This window comes from Thalassophryne amazonica, chromosome 2 (genome assembly GCF_902500255.1).
Source record: "Thalassophryne amazonica chromosome 2, fThaAma1.1, whole genome shotgun sequence".
Lineage (NCBI taxonomy): Eukaryota > Metazoa > Chordata > Actinopteri > Batrachoidiformes > Batrachoididae > Thalassophryne > Thalassophryne amazonica.
The window spans coordinates 49,934,421-49,950,251 of record NC_047104.1 but is presented as its reverse complement, the minus strand read 5'-3'; the positions used below and the strand labels follow the sequence as shown (position 1 = coordinate 49,950,251).

The 15,831-nt window shown below is 40.4% G+C and overlaps 1 protein-coding gene across 2 annotated transcripts in view; it reads right to left on the bottom strand.

The window, feature by feature from the left end:
• Window positions 1-241: 241 nt before the first annotated feature.
• The window catches only part of lsm14ab (LSM14A mRNA processing body assembly factor b), a 28,961-nt gene continuing 13,371 nt past the window's right edge, over window positions 242-15,831 (bottom strand). Inside the window, exons 3-9 of one of the 2 annotated variants that reach the window (XM_034185862.1) lie at window positions 14,054-14,201; window positions 12,305-12,502; window positions 11,966-12,046; window positions 10,841-11,017; window positions 2,383-2,539; window positions 1,982-2,225; window positions 242-1,887 (exon numbers count right to left, since the gene is read on the bottom strand). In XM_034185862.1, coding sequence (XP_034041753.1) covers window positions 1,864-1,887; window positions 1,982-2,225; window positions 2,383-2,539; window positions 10,841-11,017; window positions 11,966-12,046; window positions 12,305-12,502; window positions 14,054-14,201 — 1,029 coding nt within the window. In that variant the 3' untranslated portion in view covers window positions 242-1,863. The remainder of the gene's footprint in view (window positions 1,888-1,981; window positions 2,226-2,382; window positions 2,540-10,840; window positions 11,018-11,965; window positions 12,047-12,304; window positions 12,503-14,053; window positions 14,202-15,831) is intronic. The other variant, XM_034185870.1, reaches the window with a different exon arrangement.

The window sequence follows — 15,831 nt, the reverse complement described above, 5'->3', positions numbered from 1 at the left end:
ATTTGGAATGGAACCAAATGTACTGCAGAATTATTTTGTGGTTTTCTAAAAACATTCTCCAGGAGGAGAGTTGACAAGCCTTTATAACAAAATTTTTTTTTTTTGTGGAAACCATATACTGTAGTGCTGGGATTAAAAGACATTCGTCTTTCCAAGACATAATACAAAGGGAACAGGATGAGGATCACTAAAATGGCAATGCGAAGGACATCTGGATAAATAATTAAAAACAAGACACAGATATGATACAACTCTTTATCTCAAGTAAAAACTTCATTTTGCTGATATTCTCAAGAAAACAATATCTGGGTCACAATTCCAGTGAACAGGAGTAACAAACATATGAAAACTTGTCAGTTCTGAGTATCTCTAGAATATCCTTGTTGTTTGTTTGGTGTCTGAAATAAAATTTTGCTGGTCAATGTGTTGGTATAAAAGGAAGCTTCCCGCAGCCATCTGTGCAGGATGCAGCTAAACAGCGCATTCTGAACTGGGATGTACTCATGTTCGCATTGACCGCTGCTGAACAGGTAGGAATTGTAGTGCCATCAGGTAAGCTAGAAGCTAGCCTTTCAGTTAAAGGGAGAGCCGGAAAACAAAGTATTCCTAAAGTACTCATAAATCAAAGCCAAATGCCTCCCTGAAACACTGGTAACCACATTATGTTAAAAAACAAACAAAAAACAACAAAAAAACCAAAGTACATTTACATTAATGCATAACATGCACAAATGTGTCAAACTCAAAGCTAACGCTATTTAAATCATCAATGCATTTACATTTCCAACTTTTAGTAAGTGGCCAAATTAATTTTTCAGTTAAAATATGAGCTTAAAGAGACAAAGCAAAAAAAATAAATAAATAAAATAAAATAAAATTGACAACACAAACAAAATAAGAATGAATGGAACAAAACTTTAGAACTATAATGCTAAGAGCTACCAAACAGCACGGCATTCAGTTATTGATCCAAAAGAGGGGAAAATAAAGACTAAATAAATTTGAGGCTTAAGTTCAACACGAGAATGACCTTATACGGGATGTACTATCAATGTGAAAAAACAAACATGAAAGTACTTTTTATTTAGCAAGCAGACTAAAAACAAACAAACAAACAAACCAAAAACCATTATATAACACTAGAGCTGATGCAGATTATGACCAAAACATTGGTCTCATTAAATTTAAGGAGAAGAAATCGCCAAACGTGCAGCTACAACCATAAAGTATAAACATTATTAATCCAATGTGGGGTAAAACTCATTTTACACTTTTAGAAACAAATATCTGGTGAGATGATGTACAATCATTACAATATTCAACTCAGATTGTTTATTTTAGTTGCCTTTTGTCTCACTGTCAGAATAAATGAAGCACGTACAAAAACACTGAAACATAAAAAAAAAAAAAATTTAAAATAAAAAATACAGACTATCCAGTTGCCATCAGGTCTGAGCAGGAAAACCATCAAGTGGTGCAACAGGCAATGCAGCGAATCGCGGTGCCAAAATCCAACACCATGAACAATATATCAAAAAATAAAGCTACTGGTCACATGACCTGTGACCTGAATGCTCACAGTATCAGTGGGCTTTCTGCAAACAGCTTTCACTATCAAAGTTCAGGAAGAAATGAACTCTACTGAAGCAAAAATACAGAATTACTCCAGAGGAAGGTACAAACACAAGGTCCTGTCTGTCACAAAAAGAAAAACAAAACAAAACAAAAAACTTAAAGCGCAAAGAAGCTGCACTCAGTCAGCTCTGGTGCTGGTGACGAAGACCGCCTGTTCGTTCTATCAAACGTTGAGACTGAAGAATCGATGAAGGGCTACATTTCCTTAACATTCTGCCGCTGATGTTACTATGCAGACACCCTGTTTTCCTTCTGGAAGAGAAAAGACCACAGGTGTTAGAGGACAGCACGCCAATCATGCGTCTTCATCCACACAAGTGACGTCTGAGTGAGTTGAAGGATTTACCCTGTACTCAAAATCAGAGAACTCACGGCCTCCTCGGCCTCCTTTGAAGCCGCCTCTGTAACCAGGTGGGGTGCTCCGGGGAGGTCCGAAGAATCCTCGGCTTGACTGTCGGCCCCGGCCCCCGCGGGGCCCCATGCTGCCACCGTGGCCACGGAAGCCACCTCTTCCTCTGCCGTGCCTCACAGGGATGCCGAACGTCTCTGCGTTCATCCGTCTTTCTTCAGCCCACGTTGGCCTTCGATCTCTGACGTAGACAAATACCAAATAGTAATTACATTTGGAAATACACCAAGAACTCACAAATAGAGAAAATTATGTGGGAAAAAATAAACTAATCAGCACCATCTTGTGTGCAGAGTGAAAAATTGTGAGATGTTTAAACAGCAGTCAGACTGAGGTACCTCATATCATCACAGGACAGGTTATCAAAGAAGGATTTGGTCTTGTCGTAGTAACACGTGTTTATCACGGCGTCCTCGTCCTCAGTGGTCCTGTCGTTGGCCTGGTGATCACTGTCGGCAGCTTCAGCTCCGTTCAAAGGCTTTTCAGTCTTGTCATCTGTTATTTTAGAAAACGCTTTGTAAAACATGTCATAGTACAAGACACAACCGCCAGCAGCCAGTTTGCTCTGTGCGAGCCTGATCCCGTCAGATCCCGGAAGCTAAGCAGTGTGGAGTCTGGTTAGTACTTGGATGGAAGACCTATTGTAGCATGTGTGTTTCTCCAGATTAAACTGAAGTTGTGTCAAGAAGGGCATCCTTTGTATAACTTGTGCCAAATACCAATGTGGATCTGGTGTATCTGCTGTGGCAACCCCAAGACATAACAGCTCACTTGCCACTCGTACATTTAGAAACCTGGCTGAACCAAATACCAGTTTTTTTGTTTCTTTAGAGGTATACAGAATAAAGGCCGTACAATGAAGGTCATAGCACCATAAGCTAATGGATTAGCAAAAGTTAATGTCTTCTGAAAAACAGAAAACATCAACCTGATTTGTTGGAAAGTTGTTTAGAAATATGCCATGTCTGAAACAGTTTTGAGCATGTGTGACAAAGCATGATCAAAGGGTGTATCTCAATTCTACCCCTTACCCCTTCTCCTCAATTCTCTTTTTGGAGCGAGGCGGAGGGGTAGGCAGAGGGCTACAAACCCCTCCAAATGGAGTGAATCTGGATGCACACTCCGTTTGGAGGGGTAGGAGGAGCTTACTGCTGTCTCCAAAGAAACAAACATGGTGCCGAAAGAGACGTACAAATGTCTACTTTCATTACAAATTACGCTGTTTAGAAAGTTATAACTTGCCAAAAAAACTTTACAGGCAGTTGTCTATGACAGCAACGTGTATGCTGCTGGATGCATGTTACGTATATTGTTGTTCTGAAGAATACTGTAACTCTGCTCGTATGCTGAGGCATTATAATACATATACACACAAATACTATGGTAAGACATTTATTTCTCACAACGGAGAAAATCATGATAAAGGATAAGCACGTTAATTTGTATGTTCATAAATCTTTGCATAATATCAATCCCCGATGTTGTATTTCAAGGTCTGTAACGTGTGTGTATTTAGTAAACAAACAGGGAGCCCTGAGCACACTCGGCTCCTAATAAGCTTTCAGGCAGAAAGTGAGGAGAAGTTTCATCAATGGGAATAAGATGGAAAATATGTACACACACATGTATATGTGTAACACATAACCTGACGTCCTAATAGACTGATATTATTTGTCAAGGAAATTTCTAAAGAAAATAGGACTGGATGCAAAAAATGGGAGAATCTGAAAAAGGAAATAAGTTTAACAGAACTAGATGCAGCCCATAACATACATACAGGTGCTGGTCATATAAATAGAATATCATGAAAAAGTTGATTTATTTCAGTAATTCCATTCAAAAAGTGAAACTTGTATAATGTATACATTCATTGCACATAGACTGATATATTTCAAGTGTTTATTTTAATTACTAATCAATCAGTTAATGATTAATCAAACAATATTAATTACTATTAATTATTATTAGTATTATTAACAATAATTACTTACTAATTAATTAATTATTAATACTATTAATTGTTATAAATTACAAATTAATTAAATTAATTAACATGACTGCGATGTGTCGAAGAAATCTGCGACTTCTATTTCAGGCTACTGCAACAAGTTGCATTTCGGTTGTCATGTTAACAAACAGTGAAGACGGCAGTTTGACACGGGCAGTTTTTTTTTCCTCTTAAGGTGGAGGGGTGTCTCAATTCATAGGGTTAGAGGCATACCCCTTCACCTTACCCCTTGTTTTAAAGGGGTAGGGCCAAGGGGAAGGGGTACAAAGAGAATTGAGATTATCTCCACTCCTCAGGTATCCTCTCACTTTCCAAGGTTTTATGAAACAATCTGTTTAGAAACTCCACTGCCATCTCTCCTAAACATTTCCAAGCCTCCACTGGAATGTCATCTGGACCAATTGCCTTTCCACTCTTCATAGTTGCCCCCAATTCATCCTTACTAATTTCTTGCACTTCCTGATTTACTCTCGTCATCCAGCCTTTTCTCTCTCATTTTCTTCATTTATCATCTCCTTAAAATATTCCATCTACCTCAACACACTCTCCTCGCTTGTCAGCACATATGCATCTTTTACCACCCTAACCTGCAGCACATCCTTCCCAGCTCTGTCCATTTGTCTGACCAATCGGTACAAGTCTTTCTCCCTCCTTACTATTCAACTTCTTGTACAGCTTGCAATATGCCTTTTCCTTAGCTTTTGCCACTTCTCTTTTTGCCTTAGGCCACATCTCCTTGTTGTCCTGTCTACTTTCTTCATCTGCCCGACTATCCAAACTTCTCCTTATGCTTTCCTGGACATCTTCGTTCCACCATCTGATCCTTTGTTGAGCTCTCACGCTCTTATTCTTTACCTCTAAAGTCATCCTAAGAACAACCATCCTATGCTGTCTAATGACACTCTCTCCTGCCACCACCTTACAGCCTCCAATTTCTTTTAGCTTGCTTCTCCTATAAAGAACGTAGTCCACCTGTGTGCACCTTCCTCCACTCTTATAGGTCACCCTGTGCTCCTCCCTTTTCTTAAAGTAGGTATTCGCCACAGCCATTTCCATCCTTTTTGCAAAATCAGGTCGTCTGCAAATGATTTAGCACCAGGTTCTCCACAAACATGAGTTGCGTGGGAGGAGAGGGGCGGCCGCATATCCGGCCACGCCCCAGTCCAGTCACGAGCAGCTCTGCTCACCGGGCCCCCCCGTTCAGTCATAATCCCACAGATGGTATCTGTCCTTGATACCACATCTACCCATAATTTCCTCCTCACTTCTGTTCACTTCACCAACATGACCACTGAAGTCTGCTCCTACCACCACTCTTTCATGCTTGGGCACATTCTCCACCACCTCATTTAACTCACTTCAGAAATCTTTTCTCCTTCAACTCGTGACCTACCATGCACTAATGATATTCATCATCAACTAGGGTTGAAACAAGTTGAGTAACTCAAATAATTTGATTACAAAAATGTTTGAGGCAAATTCTGTGCCTCGAAGCTCCTTTTAACGTTGTAGTACATATGCCAGGCCTGTGCGTGGCGCTGAAACTTCCCCAGAAAAAACAGAAGACTAGACCAGTGATTCTCAACCGGGGTGCCGCGGCACCCTAGGGTGCCGTGATCGATCGTCAGGGGTGCCGTGGGCAATTATCAAATATCACCATTATCGGGTGTATGTGCTGTAATAGTGTGGTAGATGGTGTAATGCTCTTTTATTCCAGTAGATGGCAGCAAAGCGCACAGTAGCGCTGAGCCATGTGCCGACAAGGAGGCGTAATCGCCATTTTAATTCCGGGCAAGTTAGTGATTTGTGTGCATAGAAATTCACTTAGTCTCGTCAAGAAACAGGTGGAATATGCCGGAAAGCTGTGCATGTTGGCAAAGTCACAAACGGAGGAACAAGGGAGACAATATTTCCTTCCATAAGTAAGTGGGTTTGGTTATTGTTGTCACTTTGACCGTGATATTTGGATGATAAACAGCTGTATGTCTCCTGCCGTACCTGTGTCGCCCGATGACACGGATCATTAATTTCACTTATGTCTAGTTGATATTTTCCACTGCTAGACCAATGTCTAGTTAAAATTCTTGTCGTTAGTGACTAAAAATTGTTCGACAAGACTGGGGAGTTTTTTTTTTTTTTTTGCACCTTAAAATAATGAGACTAATGACCCGCGCTGTGCTGCCACACACACAGAGATGTGCACACACACACCGCTGACTTCATGAATGAAACTCGGTCAATAAAGGATAATTGTGAAAAAATATAATATATATAAATGTATTGTAATGGTTTTAGAAGCCGCGCTGCGTTGAACACAGCAGCAGCTCAGCCGAGCAGCGTATCTTATCAGCGCAGATCCGTGTAACTTTCAACACTAATATTTGAGAATGTGTGTGTGTCAGAGTAAGTTTAATACTTTCCTGACATAAATTTAATGTAATTTAATTTTACTGGCTCGATATCCAGGACAAAATGGCATTTTAACACGTATTTTGCGAGCATTTTTCTGAGTGTGTTCAGTCGCGAATCTCCATTGAAAATGCATTAACATCCGGGTACTTCGTCAATATTTTGCCCGGTTAGGAGACGTCATGTCGCTGTCCATGAAGCGACGTTTTCGTTTAGTGTGCAGCAATGGGACTGCGCTCTCTAGTTCTTATATACAGCTCCATGACTATAGTATACTATGTTACGTCATATCTGTACCGCACGTGTTGCTAACGTGCTAACGCACCGTGTAGAGACAGTCGAGTTAGTGGTGCGTGACACGTGACACATGACAGTGGTGTGCCGCAGGATTTTGTAAATATAAAAAGGGTGCCGCGGCTCAAAAAGGTTGAAAATCACTGGACTAGACAATGCGCATAAGCCATGTAAGAGCTAATCTGTAGCACCAGAAGCTACAGCTTTTCAACACCCCACACACCCACACACACAGTAAAATAAAATCTTTTAAGAGAAAGAGGGTCCATGCTTATCATCTGAAATAGACTGCGTATTTAAAGCAAAAGTGACTCCAAATATGACTAAATAAAGTACTTTTATTTATTTTCAGTAATGCAAGCTGTTCTCAATACGGTACATGAAAAGCAAGCACTCGCCTTTGCAGACGTACAGTGGGACTCACTGCTGCCACATCAGGGCTCGTAACATCAGATCTTTAAGTTCAGAGTCCGTTGTATGTGAACCCCCCCCCAAAAAATATAAGGATCCTGTGGTCGCAAGCCCAACGCTTTAACCACTAATCAAATCAAATCAGTTTTATTTATATAGCGCCAAATCACAACAAACAGTTGCCCCAAGGCGCTTTATATTGTAAGGCAAGGCCATACAATAATTACGGAAAAACCCCAACGGTCAAAACAACCCCCTGTGAGCAAGCACTTGGTGACAGTGGGAAGGAAAAACTCCCTTTTAACAGGAAGAAACCTCCAGCAGAACCAGGCTCAGGGAGGGGCAGTCTTCTGCTGGGACTGGTTGGGGCTGAGGGAGAGAACCAGGAAAAAGACATGCTGTGGAGGGGAGCAGAGATCAATCACTAATGATTAAATGCAGAGTGGTGCATACAGAGCAAAAAGAGAAAGAAACACTCCGTGCATCATGGGAACCCCCCAGCAGTCCAAGTCTATAGCAACATAACTAAGGGATGGTTCAGGGTCACCTGATCCAGCCCTAACTATAAGCTTTAGCAAAAAGGAAAGTTTTAAGCCTAATCTTAAAAGTAGAGAAGGTGTCTGTCTCCCTGATCTGAATTGGGAGCTGGTTCCACAGGAGAGGAGCCTGAAAGCTGAAGGCTCTGCCTCCCATTCTACTCTTACAAACCCTAGGAACTACAAGTAAGCCTGCAGTCTGAGAGCGAAGCGCTCTATTGGGGTGGTATGGTACTATGAGGTCCCTAAGATGGGACCTGATTATTCAAAACCTTATAAGTAAGAAGAAGAATTTTAAATTCTATTCTAGAATTAACAGGAAGCCAATGAAGAGAGGCCAATATGGGTGAGATATGCTCTCTCCTTCTAGTCCCTGTCAGTACTCTAGCTGCAGAATTTTGAATTAACTGAATGCTTTTCAGGGAACTTTTAGGACAACCTGATAATAATGAATTACAATAGTCCAGCCTAGAGGAAATAAATGCATTAATTAGTTTTTCAGCATCACTCTGAGACAAGACCTTTCTAATTTTAGAGATATTGTGCAAATGCAAAAAAGCAGTCCTACATATTTGTTTAATATGCGCATTGAATGACATATCCTGATCAAAAATGACTCCAAGATTTCTCACAGTATTACTAGAGGTCAGGGTAATGCCATCCAGAGTAAGGATCTGGTTAGACACCATGTTTCTAAGATTTGTGGGGCCAAGTACAATAACTTCAGTTTTATCTGAGTTTAAAAGCAGGAAATTAGAGGTCATCCATGTCTTTATGTCTCTAAGACAATCCTGCAGTTTAGCTAATTGGTGTGTGTCCTCTGGCTTCATGGATAGATAAAGCTGGGTATCATCTGCGTAACAATGAAAATTTAAGCAATGCTGTCTAATAATACTGCCTAAGGGAAACATGTATAAAGTGAATAAAATTGGTCCTAGCATAGAACCTTGTGGAACTCCATAATTAACCTTAGTCTGTGAAGAAGATTCCCCATTTACATGAACAAATTGTAATCTATTAGATAAATATGATTCAAACCACCGCAGTGCAGTGCCTTTAATACCTATGGCATGCTCTAATCTCTGTAATAAAATTTTAATGGTCAACAGTATCAAAAGCAGCACTGAGGTCTAACAGGACAAGCACAGAGATGAGTCCACTGTCTGAGGCCATAAGAAGATCATTTGTAACCTTCACTAATGCTGTTTCTGTACTATGATGAATTCTAAAACCTGACTGAAACTCTTCAAATAGACCATTCCTCTGCAGATGATCAGTTAGCTGTTTTACAACTACCCTTTCAAGAATTTCTGAGAGAAAAGGAAGGTTGGAGATTGGCCTATAATTAGCTAAGATAGCTGGGTCAAGTGATGGCTTTTTAAGTAATGGTTTAATTACTGCCACCTTAAAAGCCTGTGGTACATAGCCAACTAATAAAGATAGATTGATCATATTTAAGATCGAAGCATTAATTAATGGTAGGGCTTCCTTGAGCAGCCTGGTAGGATTGGGGTCTAATAGACATGTTGATGGTTTGGAGGAAGTAACTAATGAAAATAACTCAGAACAATCGGAGAGAAAGAGTCTAACCAAATACCGGCATCACTGAAAGCAGCCAAAGATAACGATATGTCTTTGGGATGGTTATGACTAATTTTTTCTCTAATAGTTAAAATTTTATTAGCAAAGAAAGTCATGAAGTCATTACTAGTTAAAGTTAAAGGAATACTCGGCTCAATAGAGCTCTGACTCTGTCAGCCTGGCTACAGTGCTGAAAAGAAACCTGGGGTTGTTCTTATTTTCTTCAATTAGTGATGAGTAGTAAGATGTCCTAGACCAGGGGTGGCCAAGTTCGGTCCTCGAGAGCCACATTCCTGACACTCTTAGTTGTCTCCCTGCTCTAACATACCTGAATCCAATGAAAGGCTCATTAAAAGTCTGCTAACAAGTCTTTCATTGGATTCAGGTATGTTGGAGCAGGGAGACAACTAAGAGTGTCAGGAATGTGGCTCTCGAGGACCGAACTTGGCCACCCCTGCACTAAACCATTACCTTCCCTCTCCATCCCTTGTTTATTGTTTCACCATTCTAAAGAGACAGTGAGATGGAGGGAGGGAGGGAGAGAGTCATTCATGTACTGTTTTGAGAATGGAGCGCATTTCCGAAAATAAATAAAAGTACTTAATGTAGTCATTTGGAGTCAGTTTGGGTAAATCATCGCACCCCGCCCAAAGGCTAGTTTTTCACAGGCTGTGCTCACGTTCACGTGCAGCCTGACTGATTGAGGATTACACCAACTGCCTGCGCTTATGGTCCGGTGCCAGGGGAGTGCTGAGTTCCTAACACTGGGAAAGATCCAAAACTTGTAAAGATGTGAAAAAATAAATAATTACCCAGGAAAAACAGAAAGGGATACACTAAATTTGACAATCTCCGTGGTGGTGCAGCAACATTGTGCCACTGCTTAGGGAGAGCCCTGGACTATTGATGCTGTTTAAAAACGCAATAGTACTTTTTAATCCGATTACTCGATTATTAGCCAGAATAATCAATAGCATACTTGATTACTAAAATAATTGATAGCTGCAGCCCTATCATCAACCCTTCAATTTCCACCTTCACACTTATCACCCTGTTGGACACTCACTTAACCTCCAACACTCAACATTCAAAGTCCTGGTTCTCATTTCCACCCTTCTAGTTTCCTCTTCTCCCACTGTCTGTGGACACGTTCTTCTCCTCCTCTTCTTCTTCGCTCAGCAATAGTCCAATTTCTGCCAGCACCCTGTTGGGAAATGGCACCGGTGGCAGTCGTTGTTAATCCAGGCCTTGACCGATCCGGTATGGAAATTCGATTTGCCATCTGCATGAATGGGGTGGCTTGTTTTATGCCAGATGCCCTTCCTGACACAACCCTACTCATTTATCTGGGCTTGGGGCCGGCACTCGGAATGTACTGGCTGCACACCTCATGTGGCTGAATTCTGGTGATGAAAACTACTGAATTGTTTGCAGCCACTTCCACAGCTCACACAGATAAGAAAATAAAAAATCTGAGCTATTATAAAAGCTAAAAATAAATTATTAACTAGACTAAATTCAGGAAAGGTTTTAACTTGATCAACTCTGAGGTGATACCTTTCAGTTTGAGCTTGATCTGGAGCTCCTTGTCGATTTCATCTTTGTGAAACTGAGCGTTGGCAGTCTCAAAGTCAAAGTCTTCTTCAAACTTCATGGTGCCTTCCCTGCGCATGTTTAATTTGCCTCGGCTGCGGCTTCCTCTTCCACGGCCACGACGGCCAGAATGAGCACCTGCTGGGAAAGAAGAAAAACAAAAGATGACAATATATATAAACCACCAAGCTCTCACCACTGTGAACATGTTCAAACCTCAGTGAAATATTTTCCAAGTTGCTGACTTTCATTTCAATGTGTTTACAGATTCTGCAGCAGATTGTTCAACTATTGTTTCAAAACGGAGCCAAAGTGGCCAAATCCAGTCAAAACCCTAATCCAAAAGTGTACAAACAAACAATGTCGAACAATTTATACCACTAGATAAAGCACCAGCATCTTGGACCAAAACACCAACTTCCTTGTGGTCACTCCTCCATCACTACTCATCAAGGAGAAGGAATGCCAGTCATTTTGGAGCCCTTCAGGAGTTTGAAGGGCTCCCAATCTGGAAAAAGACAGATTCTAGTCCAAACATGTCACTGCTCAGGGATTTCTTTTACCTTCCGAACGTGGTTTCTTTTGTGTGTGTGTGTATGTGTATATATATATATATATATATATATATATATATATATATATATATATATATATATATACATATATATATGACATATTTAATCACAAATAACTCACCTGTTTGTCTGTTTTTTTTATTTTTTGTCCTTTTTTCATGCATTAAGTGTTCCTTGTAATTCAATTTAATTTAAGGTGGGCATTTAACTAACTTTCTTAAAAAAAGCATGTGAGCTAATGCTTGGACCTGGACCCTCCAACGGGTGAATATGGTACAAACACAATCTGGTATCTTGCCACAATACTGATCTAAGGGCAGGACTCAGAACATCCTTAATACTTTCATTAACACAAGACTTCCACCATACAAAAATTTAGGATAATCTCCTGTAAAAGAACCAATTCCTCGACAGCAACATGTACACAGAATATTTCAAATCCAGATTAAACTAAACACTGTACTGGGTGGGGCTAATTATTTGAATGTACTGCCAAATAAAAAGATGAACTTACTGGCTTGACGTTTGTTGGGGTCTCGGTTTTCAACAGCGCCATGTTCAGTACCCGGCTGTGACACTTTTTTAACCTCCGGAACTGAAAAGAAAAACAAACTTAATCACCAATTACATTAAAGTTTCCCTAAACTCTTTTCAGTGTTTAACTGAAATTTATATTCTTGAATTTTATGATAAAGAGCTGAACCTACATGTAGAATATGAACCTGTTTTTTGCAGAAGCATGTGGTTGAATTTGTGTTTGAGAAGTCTGCCTGTTTGAGGTCATGTTCAATGAAGAAATTAAATGAAAGCTGTCATCGTGTGAGAAAGTTCACTGAGACAGGCTGATTCTCACCCTTTCTCTGCTCCAGAAGGTCTGGAGGTTTCTGGCTTACAGCAGCGGTACTGGTGGATCGAGTCGCTGCTGATGCTGTTTGGTTCCTCTGACCCATAGACGTAGAGAGTGACAGGGCCGCAGACGGAGGAGCCTGTCTTGTTTGTTCCAAGGTGGGGGTCTTTGTTAAAGGCTCCAACTGGGGACTAGTGGGTCCTACTTGCAAAAAAAAAAAGAAAAAAAAAAAAAGAAAAAAAAAAAAAAAGGATTTTAGACATACGTCTGATATGTCTGTTAACTGTTTAAAAGTGTCATAACAGAAGTACTGCAAAACAGTGCATTAAAAAAAGAAGAAATGGGCCACACACAAATTCATTTCAATATCTTATTATTGAAATAATCAGAGGCAGAACATTTCAGCTGATCCTCGCATATATAATAAATATAAAGCAATGTTCGTATGATGATGCTCAGCCGTATGAGCATCATCTTCTTTATAATTCGCAGTTGTTTAATTGGTATCCCCATGCAAATTGTATGTATGGATATATTATACACTTATTGTTATTTACATTAATGATTAAGATCCGATTTTCTTACAATTTGTACATGTTCAATATAGCCTTCTATCAAACAATCAATGAATCATAAACAATATTTACATTTTAGTGGCATCTGCAGGAGGACATGCGTGTGCGTATATATGAGCTTTTGACAAGTGCAGAAGTTAGCTTTGAGTTAGAGGATGTTAGCGTGCACGCTGACGTTTGCGAAATGTCTTGTAAATCACTCCAGAGGTGTTATCAGGTTACAAAAACAGCATTTTTTGTTTTGGAAGTGTTTGTTAGCTTTTACATTAAAATATGAGAAACGTTATTTATACACACAAACGAAATGGAGTTTGCAGCTAGCTAAACCAGCCTGTGATGTCACCATGCCAACATCTACAAAATGTCTTGTAAATCACTTCAGAGGTGTTATCAGGTTCCAAAACAGTGTTTTCAGTTTTAGATGAGTTTACTTCTCGCTAGCTTTTACATAATATATCAGAAACATGTTATATTTACACACAAACAAAACAGAGTTTGCAGCTAGCTAGACCAACCACTGAAGTCACAGTTGCTCTACTCTGAATGGCTGTCACCCCTGCCCCTCAAAAAAGTAATAGAATGAAACAAAATGTGACTTTTTAGCTTCTTAAGGTTAGCTATCTTTGAACTTGTCCAAGGTCTGTCCCAAAAATGTTCCCTGTAAATTTGAAGACTGGCAGTAATAGGAATGGACACAGACAGACGAATGGACAGACGGACACAAAATCTTTGCTCGGGTAACAAGCAACAGCTTATCAGAAAAGTGTTGTATGAGTTTCTCTACTAGTCCTGTTTCACAACATAAACACCACAGGTGTTTAACAGAAAATCAGAAAAAGCAAAACACATGCTGTGTCATGTCACAAACAGCAATAATCAAGGTGTTGATCCATTTCTGCCTGAAAAAAGTGTGATAGCTGTCTGACTGTTTAGGTAACTATTTCAGAAGGTTTTTTTTTAAAAAAAAGGATATGGTACTACTGTAAAAATATAACAAAAATAAAAATATGACCTGGTGGTTGATTGAACTTTCAATCAAACAATGAAAACCACAGAGATCAGGTTTATATCTGTCAATTTATGTATTGTGCTGTAATGCAGGTGTGCACCATTTTGGTGTGGAATCTTGAACAACTTTCAGGCAAACAGGCATAATTTCTCACTGTATTTTATTAATTACCTGCTGCAGATGAGGCAAACGACTGAGTTGCGAGCGGTGTAACACCAAACTGACTGTATGGTGGAACCGAGGCCCGGCTGAATGGTACATAGGACGCTGCAGACTGGAATGATGATGAGGTTGTCGCTTTTGTGGAGCTAAGTGATGACTAAAAGACAAATACACACAGTGAGAAGAATCGCAATAAAAACAGACTGCCAAACACATTACTGGCACAAAAACCAATGCTGGGTAGTGTGTGTATATGCACGGTGCATCGGGAAAGTATTCACAGCGCTTCATTTTTCCACATTACAGCCTTACTCCAAAATGGAGTAAAAAAAATTTTTCCCTCAAAATTCTCCTCACAACACCCCATGACATGAAATTTTTTTTTTTTTTTTTGCAAATTTATTAAAAATAAAAAACTAAGAAATCACATGTACGTAAATAAATAGTCACACCATTTTCTCAATACTTTGATGAGGCACTTCTGGCAGCAATTACAGTCTCAAGTCTTCTTGAATATAGGTGTGCCACAAGCTTGGCACACCTATCTTTGGGCAGTTGTACCCATTCCTCTTTGCAGCACAGCCATTTTCAGATCTCTCCAGAGATGTTCAGTCGGGTGTGGGCCACTCAAGGACATTCACAGACTTGTCCTGAAGCCACTCCTTTGATAATCTGACTGTGTGCTTAGGGTCATTGTCCTGCTGAAAGATGAACCGTTACCCCAGTCTGAGGTCAAGAGCGCTCCGCAGCAGGTTTTCATCCAGGATTAAATGAAATGAAAAAAGTGAAAATGATGTCTCTGTACATTGCTGCATTCATCTTTCCCTCAATCCTGACTAGTCTTCCAGTTCCTGCCACTGCAAACATCCCCACAGCATGATGCTGCCACCACCATGCTTCACTGTGGGAATGGTGTCTGGTTTCCTCCAAACATGATGCCTGGCATTCACGCCAAAGAGTTCAATCTGCCATGTGCCTTTTACTAAGGAGTGGCTTCCGTCTGGCCACTCACCCATACGGACTTGATTGGTGGATTGCTGCAGAGATGGTTGTCCTTCTGGAAGGTTCTCCTCTCTCCACAGAGGAATACTGGAGCTCTGACAGAGTGACCATCGAGTTCTTGGTCACCTCCCTGACTTGGTCGCCTCCCCTGATTGCTCACTTTAGATGGGTGGCCAGCTCTAGGAAGAATCCTAGTGGATCTAAACTTCTTCCATTTACGGATGATGGAGGCCACTGTGCTCATTGGGACCTTCAAAGCAACAGAAATGTTTCTGTACCCTTCCATAGATTTGTGCCTCAAAACAATCCTGTCTCAAAGGTCTACAGACAATTCCTTTGACTTCATGCTTGGTTTGTGCTCTGACATGCACTGTCAACTGTGGGACCTTATATGTAGACAGGTGTGTGCCTTTCCAAATCATGTCCAATAAACTGAAATGACCCCAGGTGGTCTCCAATTAAGCTGTAGGAACATCTCAAGGATGATCAGTGGGAACAGGATGCACCTGAGCTCAATTTTGAGTTTCATGGCAACAGCTGTAAATACAGGGTTCATCCCAGACAATGGAACAATGGCGCCACACCGTCATACTGACACCTAGTGCCGCTATAGTGTAGTGTCATCTCGTGATGTTTTAGCGGTAGACTTGGTGGGAATCTAACGACACTCAAACCCGCTTTGCGGAATATTTCACATAAACAACATCAGCTCTTTATTTTATACTGTTTACATCCAGATGACACAAACCATGACAAAAGAAGCCTTACACAAAGCCAGATCTCAG